The sequence below is a fragment of the Saccopteryx leptura genome, chromosome 3 (assembly GCF_036850995.1).
Source record: "Saccopteryx leptura isolate mSacLep1 chromosome 3, mSacLep1_pri_phased_curated, whole genome shotgun sequence".
Classification (NCBI taxonomy): domain Eukaryota; kingdom Metazoa; phylum Chordata; class Mammalia; order Chiroptera; family Emballonuridae; genus Saccopteryx; species Saccopteryx leptura.
The window spans coordinates 127102827-127116267 of NC_089505.1; the positions used below are offsets into that span (position 1 = coordinate 127102827).

Genomic DNA, 13441 nt, shown 5'->3' on the forward strand with positions numbered 1-13441 from the left:
TCAGCATCGCATATTACAAATTGCGGATTCCCTTCCTGCTTGGGTGGAGCCATTGTTTGCTATTGTTTGCTAGAGAAGGGGTTATTTCCCCCAGCCTGTTTTGCTGGTGAGTCCAGAGAGAGAGAGAGAGAGAGAGAGAGAGAGAGCGAGAGAGTGCTGAGGGGCTTGGTAGAGCCCTGCTGAGGCTGGTGGGGGCCTGTGAGCCCGGAGTTCAGAGAATGAGTTGTGGCTTGGGAGCCATGAGAGAAAAGGAAGCAGTTTTTCCTGTTTGTTTGTTTGTTCACCATTACGACACTTCAGTAAACTAAATGGCTCACCATTTTCTGGCTCCACAATTCTTTTACTGTCTGCCTGAATCCAATGAGAACCTGCATCTGAATGGCCACGGCTATGGCCACTGGCCTTACAATGTACTTTTTTTTTTTGAATGCCCGTGGGAAGCCTTCCTGCTGCCCTATGAGGCCCGTGCTCCTGAAGGCAGTTACAGAATGCAGACCTCATGGGCCTTAGAGACGTTAATAGCTGAAGCCACTAAGTACAAACCTACTCTGTCCTGGCACTGCCTGCTGGTCTCGGGGCAAGGCTTCCTCTCCTCACTTACTGTTTATAAGCTCCCACTGTGTGAGCTCCAAATTCACCCAACCCCATGTCCCCAACCTAGGCCCCGAAGGTGGAAATCGCTCCTTTCTAAGCACAGCTCCCAGGGGCTTCCTCCAATCCCTGAGAGCTCTAAACAGAGCCAAACCATTACTCAGTGTCTCTGGTGTTTTGATAAGATAAGAAGAAGAAGAAGAAGAAGAAGAAGAAGAAGAAGAAGAAGAAGAAGAGGAGGAGGAGGAGGAGGAGGAGGAGGAAGAGGAGGAGGAAGAAGAAGAAGAAGAAGAAGAAGAAGAAGAAGAAGAAGAAGAAGAAGAAGAAGAAGAAGAAGAAGAAGAAAAAGAAGGGAGGGGAGGGGGAGGGGGAGGGGAGGAGGAGGAGGAGGAAGAGGAAGAGGAAGAAGAGGAGGAGGAGGAGGAAGAAGAAGAGGAGGAAGAAGAAAAAGAAGCTTTGATTAGTGTTTCGCTTGTTTTTTTTCTGTGAGGCTGCTCTGTCAACAGACGTCAGTTTTCTGGAGCCCTGGGAAATAAATTCACGTTATGCGAGTCACCCAGGAGCACAGGCTGTTGTGTTTTTCCGGAATAATCTTTGAGAGACAGACGCATCTTCCCACCGCCAATGTGTGCTGTGGACCTTATTTCTCTGTTTAGTTGGCCCCCTTATCTTCTTGACTTTTCACTTGTCACATCTGCCCCAGTTCCCAGTTCCCTGCCCTGGTCATTGTGTTCTTGTTCAGTTTTCAACACATGGTGGGCATCTGCTCTGGACCAGACCAAGAGTGAGGGGGCCTCAGCGCCGTCACTGTTGGTGTCCATTGTAGGCACAGCCTCTCAGAATGTCAGAGCTAGAAAGGGTCTCAGAGAATGGTTGTCCAGTCACTGTTCTCATCTGTCTGTCCCAAGATGGTGGACAGCCTGATGCATGGACTTGTATTTGCCTACCCTACCTGGTAACTTTCAGCACAGTGTCTTCCCCCAGGGCAGGTACTTAATAAAAGTGGGCTGAGCCTGACCAGGCGGTGGCGCAGTGGATAGAGCATAGGACTGGGATGCCAAAGACCCAGGTTCGAGACCTCGAGGTCGCCAGCTTGAGCGCGGGCTCATCTGGTTTGAGCGAAAGCTCACCAGCTTGGACCCAAAGTCACTGGTTCAAGCAAGGGGTTACTTGGTCTGCTGAAGGCCCCCAATCAAGGCACATATGAGAAAGCAATCAATGAACAACTAAGGTGTCATAACATGCAACGAAAAACTAATGATTGATGCTTCTCATCTCTCTGTTCCTGTCTGTCTGTCCCTGTCTATCCCTCTCTCTGACTCTCTCTCTGTCTCTGTAAAAAAAAAAAAAATGTGGGCTGAGTGGAACGGCTTGACTGCACCCTCTCCCAGGGCAACCCCTGCCTCCAGTCACATCCTGTCCCCTCGGCCCTGCTCCGATCCATCCTTCCCAAACCCAACCGGCTTCTTGTTTCTAAAGCCTAACAGCCAACCCCTTGGCCTGGAGTCAGGTTCTTCAAGGCTGAATTCTGCACTGTGCTAACCTCATCTCCCAGAATGTGCTTCCAGAAACTTCTGCTCATACTCTGCAGCCCCTTACTCACTGGATTCCTCTGTTTCAGAACCAGAGAGCTAGAAGGCACCTTGAAAACTACTGGGGAAACTGAGACCCAGAGAGTTGGACTGGACTGCCCAGAACCACACAGAGAATTATTGGCAGAGCTGAGACAAGATCTCACATCTCCAAGGATCTGGTTCCTCGCCCCAGGAAGCATGCATCTCCCCCTGTAGCCCATTCTCTGCCTAAGAAACAATGACAATCACCCAGCTTTGCAAAAACAACTTGCCAGGGGCTGAGAGCAACTGGGGAAAATGCCTCAAACCAGAGGATCAACTTTCAGCATGTGAAAAGGCACCAAGGGCAGGAACGGCTCCTGGAACATTTGACTCTGACACGTGTACCCACCCCATCCAGAGCCCTCAGCCTCTGAGCAGGGGAGGCAGTGGTGGGAGGGTGGGGCTCCCTGAGCAACAACAACTCCTTCCACCATGAGGGAAGGCTGTTTCGAATCATAGAATCCAAGAAATGATGAATCATAGTCACCAAATCTTAGAAATAACAGCTCTTAGAAATGAAACTTCTCAAAAATTCTCTTCCTTTGGCTCCCAGGACATCTGTCTGCTCTTGTGGTTCTCCTGGCCCTCAGCACACTCCTGCCATCAGCCCTGCAGCCCTCCAGTGTGGCCAGGGACCACGGCTTGCCCGGCTTCAGCCCCACGAGCTCAGCACCGCTCCCCCAGCCCCGGGCTGGTCTGGATTCAAACCCCAACTCTATTGATGACCCCACAGACCAGTGTGCCTTCCACAAACACTTCACTCCTCTGGGTTAGCTGCTGTTCTAGGCTCCAGGATACTGCAGCCTAGCCCTCCTGGAGCCAGAGAAAGAAAGAAGTACCTAGACATGACAATGTCAGGGAATAGTAAAAGCTATGAGGAGAAAGTGCCAGGGGCTGGTGGCCCCTCTGAAGAGGTGACACAGAGCAGAAGTGTACATGGAGTGAGAGAAGGAGCCATGTGCTTTCTGCAGGAAAGGCCACCCGGGCAGAGGCCGCGGTGAGGACAAGGCATGCCCATGGAGCCCTGACGCCACCTGGAGGGATGGCACGATTGCAGCGTGGCCGGGGCAAGGGGAGGGAGAGTTGGAGCAGAGGTCAGAGGCCGACCTGTGTGTGGTGGGAGGATCACGAAGGGCCTGTAGGTCAGAGAGAACACTGGATTTTGTTGACATGTGATGAGTTGGGAACAGGTTTTTTAAAGGGTCCCTCTGGCTGCTGTGCCAACAGACTCAGGAAGCAGAGAGAAAGCTGGGTAACGTTGGTGGACACTGGAGTGAGAAGTGCTGGAGGTCTGGGTGATGGTGAAGTGGTAGAGAGGGACAGAAGGGGCAAAGCTTGGGGTATTATATTGAAGGTAGAGCTGACAGAATTTGCAGACAAATTGGATACAAGACATGAGAGACTCAGAGACATCAGGCTAAGATGGGCAGGACTGAACAAAGGGCAGATGTATGGGGAAAATCAAGAGTTTAGCTTTGTTGATGTGTTAATTTTGAGATGCCTTTAGACACTCATATGTAAAAATCTGAAGTACAGGGGACAGGTGTCCAGGCTGGAAACAAAATTTGTCAGCATCGGTGTACAGAAGGTATCCATTGCCAGGGTCCCGGGTGAAATCACCAGGCAAGTCCATGTGAATACAAACTGGGGCTCCGCCTGACTCCGGACCCTGCGCTGAGAGCCGCACAACAGGAACAAAATTGCAAGTACCTTTGTGATCCTTAGTTCATCACACACCTCATGGGATAAAAGAGAACCCAAAGAACAGAGAAGTGGAGGGAGTCCGGTAGATTGCATTGATGGCCCCCGTTAATGACGCCCTGTGCCTCGTAACGTTGTGGTCCCCTCCCACCCTGAGTCTGGGCATGCCCACATGACTGGCTTTGGTCAATAAGATGTTAATCAACTTGACAGAAGCAGAGACTTGGAAAAACACTTGCATGTTTCTATTTCCTCTCCCATTCCTCTACCTTCATCGTAAGAATATGCCCAGGCTAGCTCTCTCTTGGAAACCTGTCACCACCATGAAATAAATCCAGGCTGGCTGCTGGAGGATGCGAGACCACGGGAGCACAGTTGAGTTATCTCCGCCAAGGTCATCCTAGATCAGCGGCTCTCCAGTTGAGTGACCAGCTGCCTGTGGACACACACCCTTCCAGCTGCCTTACAGACTCAAAGCTGTTGTTTTAAGCCACTAAGTCTTGGTTTGGTTTGTTACCCAGGAATCAATAGTTGATAGAGAGGGTGACGAGGGAGTAAAGGGGGTGGGAGGGATGGAGGAAGGAAGAAAGAATTGTGTGCTGGGCATCTATCCCCATAGGGGAGGAGAGGAGTGTCCCTTAGGATTTGAGGAGCGTCCGGCTGGTGCCTGACTCATGTCCCAAGGCCCTGGGAAAGGCCTGAACTTCCAACAAAGATATGTATGTTTCCCATGGGCCAGATGTGGACCTTGCAGAAGAGATCCTGCCTAAGATGATCACCCAGGTGACCTCAACAGAGGAGTGGACCAGAGGTCAGGCCTGAGGAAGGCGTTAGAATCAGCCAGATGGAGCAGGGATCGCCCAAGTCAAGGGAATAAGAGAGACACCTCTGCAAGAAAGGCTCCAAAGAACCCACAAAAGCACCCCTGAAGAAAAACAACTTGAGAGTGCCTATCCTAGCTCACTCTACCATCAGTAGAGGAGGACCTTCTAGCCCACTTTCTCTCCTCTCTCCACTGGCCCATTCCCAGTGCAAGCAACAGGGGGTAGGTGGAGCAAGAAGGAGAAGAACCTACTATGATCTTTCCACTCCAAGTTTCCAAGTTTGAATCAGTTGGAAAGGGCTTAGATAGGATTCATCTTAAATTGGATGAGTCTGAACTTTTAATTTTCTCTGGACTGGATTTTTTTTTTTTTGTGGCAGAGACAGAGAGAGTCAGAGAGAAGGACAGATAGGGACAGACAGACAGGAAGGGAGAGAGATGAGAAAGATCAATTCTTCATTGTGGTTCCTTAGTTGTTCATTGATTGATTTTTCATAGTGCCTTGACTGTGGGGCTACAGCAGACCAAGTGACCCCTTGCTCGAGCCAGCAACCTTGGGCTCAAGCCTTGCTCAAAGCAGATGAGCCCGCGCTCAAGCTGGCGACCTCGGGGTCTCAAACCTGGGTCCTTGGCATCCCAGTCTGATGCTCTACCACTGAGCCACCGCCTGGTCAGGCTTGACTAGATTTCTTATATCTGAGATTGGCTAGAAAATAAAAGGGATTGGAAGGAGTCCACAGAGCAATTTGATGGGGCTTCCTCTTGAGCCCAATAAACTACTTCCAATGTGTTGCTTCCTTGGGCTCTGTCCCGGTCCTGCCTTCTTCACTCGCACTGTGCCGGGAGACAGCTGCAGCACCAGGGTCTACCCGACACCCTTACTCTGCTGATTTTCCAACCACCTTCTCCAGGACAGACTCTCCCATGAGATTTGGATGCACTAGCCAACCATCAGCTGACACCTCCTCCAGATGTCCTGCTCTGGCATGATGACCACGCTGCCATCCACCCAGGTGCTCTCACCAGAAGCCTTCATGCCATCAGCACCGCCCTCTCCTCTCCTCTCCCCTCCATTTCCCCTGGCTCCTACTGACTTTCCTTCCTGAGCAGGCTTGCAGTCTGCCCTCTTCCCTGTGCCCACGCCACCACCCTGGCCTGTCCTTGCCTCTGTCTTCCCTTCCTAGCCTGCCCCTCCCCTCTGTCAGGCAGAGTGAGCCTTCTGAATTGGATCATGCCACTCCTTTGTTTGAAACCCATTTCAGGACAAAACACAATTTTTGGCCTGGTTCACATGCTCTTTATGGTCCAGCCCCACCGACTTCCCCAGCGATTGTTTACTCCCCCCCCACACACCTCATGCCAGTCATGTTGAATGGGCTGTGAGTTCTCCCCACAACATTGCTTCTCCACTCAGGACCTGTACACAGCGGTTGCTGTGCCCCTCTCCCCACTCCTCCCATCCTTCACAGCAGCAGCTTTGCCTCCTCTGACCCTGCTCTCCACCCAACCCCCACATCCTCTGTGTCTATTCGTGGGCTTTTTTTCTCCTCCAAAGGTAGGGCCAGCATTGGTGAGGGAGCCAGAGAGGGGAGAGAGGGTCTGTAGGGAGTCCGGGAAAGGGGAGTCAGACGTGGATATATTGCAGGATCTGCGGCACTTTCCTGGGAGGGGAGTGTGTGAAATAAATGATTAGCAGAGCCCATGTGGCTCAAGCAGGGGTAGCGCAGGGAGGAGAGCATTGCTCCTGGCATCAGAAGCCTGGGTTGAGTCCTGGCTCCACGATCTACCTGCTGGATGACCCTGGAACAGTCACCTCATCTCTGAGTCTCGCTCTCATCTGTAAAAAGCAAACCAAAAAGGAAAAGGGCCGTGGAGCGAGGAGGGGAACATGACTGCTGGCCTTCCACCTGGGAGGCTAGGTGTGCACAAGCAAGCTCAGTCAGTCAGCAAGCGCACACTGGTGACTGCTCTGTGCCAGGCCGTGTCCTGGGGCTGGGCTCCGGGAGGAGGCCCCCGTCCTGCCCTGGAGGTGCTCTCAGCCAGATTGGGACAGACAGCGCAGTGTGAGCCCAGAGGCTGAAGGAGCACAGAGTGGCCTCTGTGGCTGCCTTTCTGTTACCGTGAGTAATCAAGAGCAGACGCTGAGCATCCTCTCCCCACACCCGATCCTGCCCTCTAATAGGCATGGGGCTGGGCCTGTGGAGCCAGCTGCCCCAGCCCGGGCCTGGCATTCCCAAGCGAGCTGTTGGTGGCAAGGGTTACCGGATGAGGTCCAGTAGGGCGTCGGCCGAGCTCATGATGGGCTTCCCACTCTGCTCCGTTGTCTCTTTCTGCGCCGCCCCACCTGGGTGGATGATGGAGACCATCACGATGCCCACGATGACTGCCATGAAGGTGGTCCACAGATAGTATGCCACAGTGAGGATGCCCAGGCGGCTGGAGGTCTTGGCATCCAGGGAGGCGAGGCCAGATATCAAGCTGAGAGGGTGATGTGGGTCAGGGTCTGTGGGTGGGGCAGGCCCTGGGCGTACCCACTCTTGCCCCCCTTCTGGCTCTTCCCAGCACCCCCACAGTGCCTAACTCCTACCTACTCGGTAAGACCAAGTTCAGTGGCACCTCTTTGGTAAAATCTTTTTGGACTACCTGCATTTCCCCCAAAGTGAGGAGCCCATTGGGTTTCCCATAGCCTCTAGCGTCCTCTGTCATGACCTAGTTGTCACTGTCTGTTTACCTGTCTGTCTCTCTTATCAGATTGAGGACATGTGAGAAGAGGGATACATCTGACTTCTCTGTGGGTCCCCAGTGCCCAGCATGATCTCTTGATGCAGTAGGTATTTACTTACTGCAGGCTTGCTGAGTAAACTAATGAATGAGTGAGTGAATGAATGAGTTAGAGCAGTGGTCCCCAAACCCCAGGCCACGGACCGGTACCGGTCCATGGGCCATTTGGTACCGGTCCGCAGAGAAAGAATAAATAACTTACATTGTTTCCGTTTTATTTATATTTAAGTCTGAACAATGTTTTATTTTTAAAAAATGACCAGATTCCCCCTGTTACATCTGTCTAAGCCTCACTCTTGACACTTGTCTCGGTCACATGATACATTTATTCGTCCCACCCTAAAGGCCGGTCCGTGAAAATATTTTCTGACATTAAACCGGTCCGTGGCCCAAAAAAGGTTGGGGACCACTGAGTTAGAGCCCTGGTCTGGGAGTTGGTACTTAGGCCCTAGTCCTAGCTCTGTCCATTGGCTATATGGCCTAAGGCAAGCAAGTCACTCCCTCATCCTTGGGCCTCAGGATCCCCATCTATAAAATGGGACCATGGTTAAATTTTCCCTGAAAGGTGCCACCCTGTGGCCATCTTGGGTTAATGCCCAGGCATAGAGAGCCCTCATGACTGTGTTGAGGGGATTATTGGTCTCTCTCTTCTTGGGTCCTTCTCACCCCTGCCCTCCCTGACCTGGTCTCTGGCCCTAGTGCAGGTCAGCCGGGAGCTACTCTCCTCATGGCTGTGGGTGGGGCAGGAAGTGAGAGATTAGTTAAGGAGATGCTCGCACTTTGCTTTGCTGCCAAAAGGATTTTTCCCCAAAGCCCTTTCATTCTTTCATATAAAGGAAGTATTTGTCTGGTTTTAATCATATAAACAAGAATGGATAATCCTTCCTGTTCCATGCTCCTCTTATCATTAGGCTACATGCAGGCAGCATCCAACATCAGGATGAGCATAGCTACCCCCCCCCCCCCCAGCTGTAACTGCTGTTGTGAGCAACCTGCTTGCTCTTCCCTGCTCACTTTAGCAAAGGCTCACTCTTTGTGAAGACACAGTTTCAGAGTCTCGTATTCTGGGAAGCCTTTCCTGATTACCAGGCAGGTTGAAGGCCCCTTCTCTGGGCTCCCACAGCCCCTGTGTTGTCCTCTGTCCCAGGCCCACCTTGCTAAATTGCTGATTGTTTCCTGGGCCTAGGTCTGATTCAATGCTGGGTCTGCAAAACTGGGCACAGGACCCTGCTAGTGTACAGCTTGGCAGCAGTTTGCTGAATCAAGGAGTGAGTGAATAACTGAATGAATGAATGAGTCAATGTTTACAATCTCTGTTCATCTCTGTTTGCCAAGATGCCATATGCTAGTGATGGGCTTAGGGTGGGTCTCAGACATAAATCCTGAAGGGCTTATAATGAGATTGTGTGGCCAAGGGAAATGGGGGGCCACCCTGCAATCATTATCCATAAGAGATTATCCCCAGACCAGGGCCAGCATACCAGCCCAGGACCAAACTGTCCCCTGACCACAACAGAATCCCTCACAGCAACGTCTAACTACTTCAGGCCACAGGGAAGCCATGGCCCATGTCACACAGAACATTAGTGGCCAGCTGGACCAGAACTCAGGCCCCAACTCCAGGTCTATCCTCCTTCATTCATGCCCACTGTTTGCTATGCCCTGTGCCCACAGAAAGGAATCAGAATCAATCCCTGACCTCAAGTAGCTCCTGGTCTGACAAGTGCAGGGGTCCCTACACTATGGCCCACGGGCCCCCTGAGGCCATTTATCCGGCCCCTGCTGCACTTCTGGAAGGGGCACCTCTTTCACTGGTGGTCAGTGAAAGGAGCATAGTTCCTATTGAAATACTGGTCAGTTTGTTGCTTTAAATTTAGTTGTTCTTTATTTCAAATATTGTATTTGTTATCATTTTGTTTTTTTACTTTAAAATATGTGCGTGTGCATAGGGATTTGTTCATAGTTTTTTTATAGTCCGGCCCTCCAACGGTCTGAGGGACAGGGAACTGGCCCCCTGTGTAAAAAGTTTGGGGATCCCTGGACAAGTGGATAGGGAAGGAGACAGACATAGGCACTGGGAACACAAGTGGACTCAAGTAACCAGTGGACAAGGTTAACAGATGCATCGGTGCCATAAGGGAGAGGACCAGGATGTGCTATCTTTATGCAGAGGAGGGAGGGATCACTTTTAGCTTGGAGGGTCAGGAAGGGCTTCCTGGAGGAGGGGTCATTTGGGTTAGTTCTTGGAGGATGAGAATTTGTAGATGTGGCAGATGTGCCAGGCGATGGGACAGCAGGAGCCAACAGGGAGGCTGAGAGGATGGCAAATACGGGAACACTGTAATGATTAATGTGGTCAGAGCTCAGGTCGTATTTGAGGCCTGGTGGTACGTGAGGCAGAGAAGATAGACTAAACTCAGACGTGTGGCGGCCTGGTGTGCCTGGCAAAGGGAGACACGGGGGAGGGTGGGATCTGGCACAACTCGTCTAACAGAATTTGCTGGATGTCTGAGAAAGGAGAACTGAGGATTCTCTGGATTTGAGAGTATCAGAGTAAACCAAAGTGTGCAGGTATTTCTAAGAGCAAAAACCTGGGACCAACTTAAGAAATCATCAATGTAGATGAGATGAAAAGTTACAGGTATTCCTGCAGTGGAGATCTAAGCAGCCATTAGAAGTGGTGTCATCAGAAAGACCTTCGTACTTGAAGTGGCGAGAGCAGGGTACAGGATAGCTCCCAGTTCTGCAGGGAGCCCTGTGGCTCCTGGGACAGATCCCTCTCCAGGCTTGCGCTCCAGACACCCATACAGATGTGCCCGAAGGGCTGCTCAGGAGACGGATGCAGGTGAAAGTCAGATTTCAGAAAGGGGTCAAGGGTCATCCTGAGGAAGAAGAGGTCTAACATGGGGATGGTGCAACTCTGGGACAGACCTGGAGGGGGAGTGGGAGGGAGTGTGGGCTCCAGATATAGTGAGAGGGGACCCCTGACTCAGGGGCTCTGGAAAGGAGGGGGCTGATGAATAAAATGGGAAGAATTCCACCACCTGGGACCCAAGCAGTTCCACCTGGACCTTCTCTCTGTCCCCATGGAATAGAAAGGGTTTCCCCACTGGCTGGAGAGAGGTTATCAACAGAGATGGGAGCAGATAGAGAGGGAATTTCTGGCCACAGCCAACAGAGCAGCCCCTGCCCTCCCCAGACTGGTGCACACTCCAGAACCCAGCGATAAGGAAGAAAATTCAAAATCCTGCCCTTAGCTGATGGCTGTTCCTTGAGGTCCCAGACTTTTGGGCCAAGCTGTTAAAGGGATCTTTCTGAGAACCTAAAGCTGGTTAGGATAGTTTGCAAGGAGTATTAGGTCACATGGACATGCACAGAAAAAAGCTCTAGAAAGAAAGTTTAATAATAGCTATTTTGAGGTGGTGGAATTATGGGTATTTTTTGTTTTTAATGTTTTCCCACATTCTCTATTACTAGAATGAGCATGTCTTGCTTGTATAATGGAAAACACACTCCTTGAGTACTCGGCAACCATAATTTGTCAGGGGCTTAACTGACTCTGAACACTTGAACACCCACCTAATATGATCCTCAATACCCCGAGTCAGCACTGCCCTATCCAGTTACAACGTCAGCACTACCCTATCCAGTTACAACGTGAGTCACATTTGCAACTTTAAATGTTCTAGTAGTCAAATTAAAAAGAAATGGGTGAAATTCCTTTTTGGTGAAATTAATTTTTTTTTTTTTTTGTATTATTCTGAAGCTGGAAACGGGGAGAGACAGACAGACTCCCGCATGCGCCCGACTGGGATCCACCCGGCACGCCCACCAGGGGGCAATGCTCTGCCCCTCTGGGGCGTCGCTCTGTTGTGACCAGAGCCACTCTAGCGCCTGGGGCAGAGGCCAAGGAGCCATCCCCAGTGCCCGGGCCATCCTTGCTCCAATGGAGCCTTGGCTGTGGGAGGGGAAGAGAGAGACAGAGAGGAAGGAGGGGGGGGGTGGAGAAGCAAATGGGCGCTTCTCCTGTGTGCCCTGGCCGGGAATCGAACCCAGGTCCCCCACACGCCAGGCCGACGCTCTACCGCTGAGCCAACCGGCCAGGGCCGGTGAAATTAATTTTAATAATACTTTAACCCAGTATATCCAAAGTATTATTTCAATGTGAAATCAATATAAAAATGTCTATTAAAATGTTTATAAAACTGCTTCAGGCTTTTAAACTTAAATTTAAATTAATTTTTTTAAAGGTTCAGCTCCTCAGTTGAACTAGCCTCATTGCAAGTGTTCGACAGTCATTTACAATGATTGACAATCTTATTGGAGGGTGCCATTTCAGTTACAGATAAGGAAAATATAGCTCAGCAGGTAGAAATAACCGGCCAAGCCACCCAGCTGGTGAGTTGTTGAGTTCAGTCAAGACTGAAACGGGATTTCTGGTTTAGGAGCCCCATGGGCCTCACCCTCTCCCACAGTGCCTCTCTGTGGTACAGACTTAGTGTAATTCCTGTGAAGAAAAAGGTCTCCTGGTTTGGCTGACCATGATTTTAATGTGACTCAGTTCACATAATGCCCTCTTTAGTACAACTCTCAGAGTTCATGACCTACCCAATAACCACAGCCCTCAGATTTGTGGCGGTGACCTCCCCAGCTTCAGAGGTATCCAAGTGGAGCCTGAATGGCCACCTGTTGGGATGCTTCCAGATTGAGTGGGCAGTTCCATGAGGATGACCTCAAGTGTCCCCCTGGCTCTGTGATTTACGGTGAGAAAAGAATAGACAACCTTGCCGCCCCAACTCCCAGCGTGGCTAGGTGCTCCTGGGAACCCACAAATCCCAAGGGCCCTGGGGAAGAGCCTCAGGAAGCCCAGAGGTCTGGGCTCCCTCCCAAGCCATCTCTCCACCACCCAGCGTCCAGGGATGGGAGTTCAAGAGATTGTGGTGACTGGAGAGTTGGAGCCCAGCCTGTTTCAGTCTGGTAATTGCTCTACTTGCAGGGGTGGGGGAAGGGAAGCAGCAGCTGCCAGGCTCCTTGTGGAGGGAGAAAAGGCACCTCATTCTCACACCATCTAACACCCTGTGATACCCACTACTGCTCGCATACTTCACTTTGGAGGGCAGAAAGGCCACACAGACTGCTGGGGTACTCCCTGTTTGGAGTCCTCAGGAATTGTTCATACTCCTTCACGGCTCTGGGGTCACTCACCTTGTCCTCACTGGTGCTGCTGAGGATACCTCAGTTTCTCCACTACTCCTTGAATCACTGTTGTACTGGCTGTTCCTTCAGCCTGACTCTTATCTCCCTCTCCCCACACATCTTCTCAATTTTCTACTTGTCCTTTCCAAAATCAGTTTAGATATCACCTCCTTCAGGAAGCCTTCCCTGACAGCCCTCTCACCTTCCTCCCCAGGGCACCCTGTTCATTCCAGGGCACTCTGCCTGTAAGCTTACCCCTGAGTCCCCAGGGCCCGGCTCTGGCACACCAGAGGCTGGCAGGAACGAGTGCTGAGGGAAGCCTGAAGGAACCCAGTCCCCTTGCCCCTGCCCTCCCTGCTTTCCTTTCTGCTCCTCTCCTACTGCTGTTACTCATTTATCAAGTCTCCGCTCAGCACCACCTCCCTCTGGAGCCCACCAGGCTACGCTAGGCATCCCCTGTGTGCTCCTGCCTGCATCCCTCATAACTGGGAGCCCTTGGACAAGGTCCTGAGCCTCCATGTGCCTCAGTTTCCACAGGAAGATAAAATGGGGACAATGATGGTTTCGTGTGAAGGTTAATCTAGGTTTAGAATAGTGCTGGGTACATAATCAGTACGTGTACTCAATACACTTTAATTATTAGCACTCACTGTTCTGTGACCACCTGCTCCAGCAGGTGAGCCCCTCCAGGCAAAGGCCAAACTGGCTCAGCTCTGGGTCCTCAGAGCCCAGG

The 13441-nt window shown here is 51.4% G+C and overlaps 1 protein-coding gene across 1 annotated transcript in view; it reads right to left on the bottom strand.

Annotated features, from left to right (window-relative positions):
* The window catches only part of SLC1A7 (solute carrier family 1 member 7), a 51966-nt gene that overhangs the window by 18474 nt on the left and 20051 nt on the right, over positions 1-13441 (bottom strand). The window contains exon 3 of the mRNA XM_066376300.1: positions 6994-7209. Within this exon, the coding sequence (XP_066232397.1) occupies positions 6994-7209 (216 nt within the window). The remainder of the gene's footprint in view (positions 1-6993; positions 7210-13441) is intronic.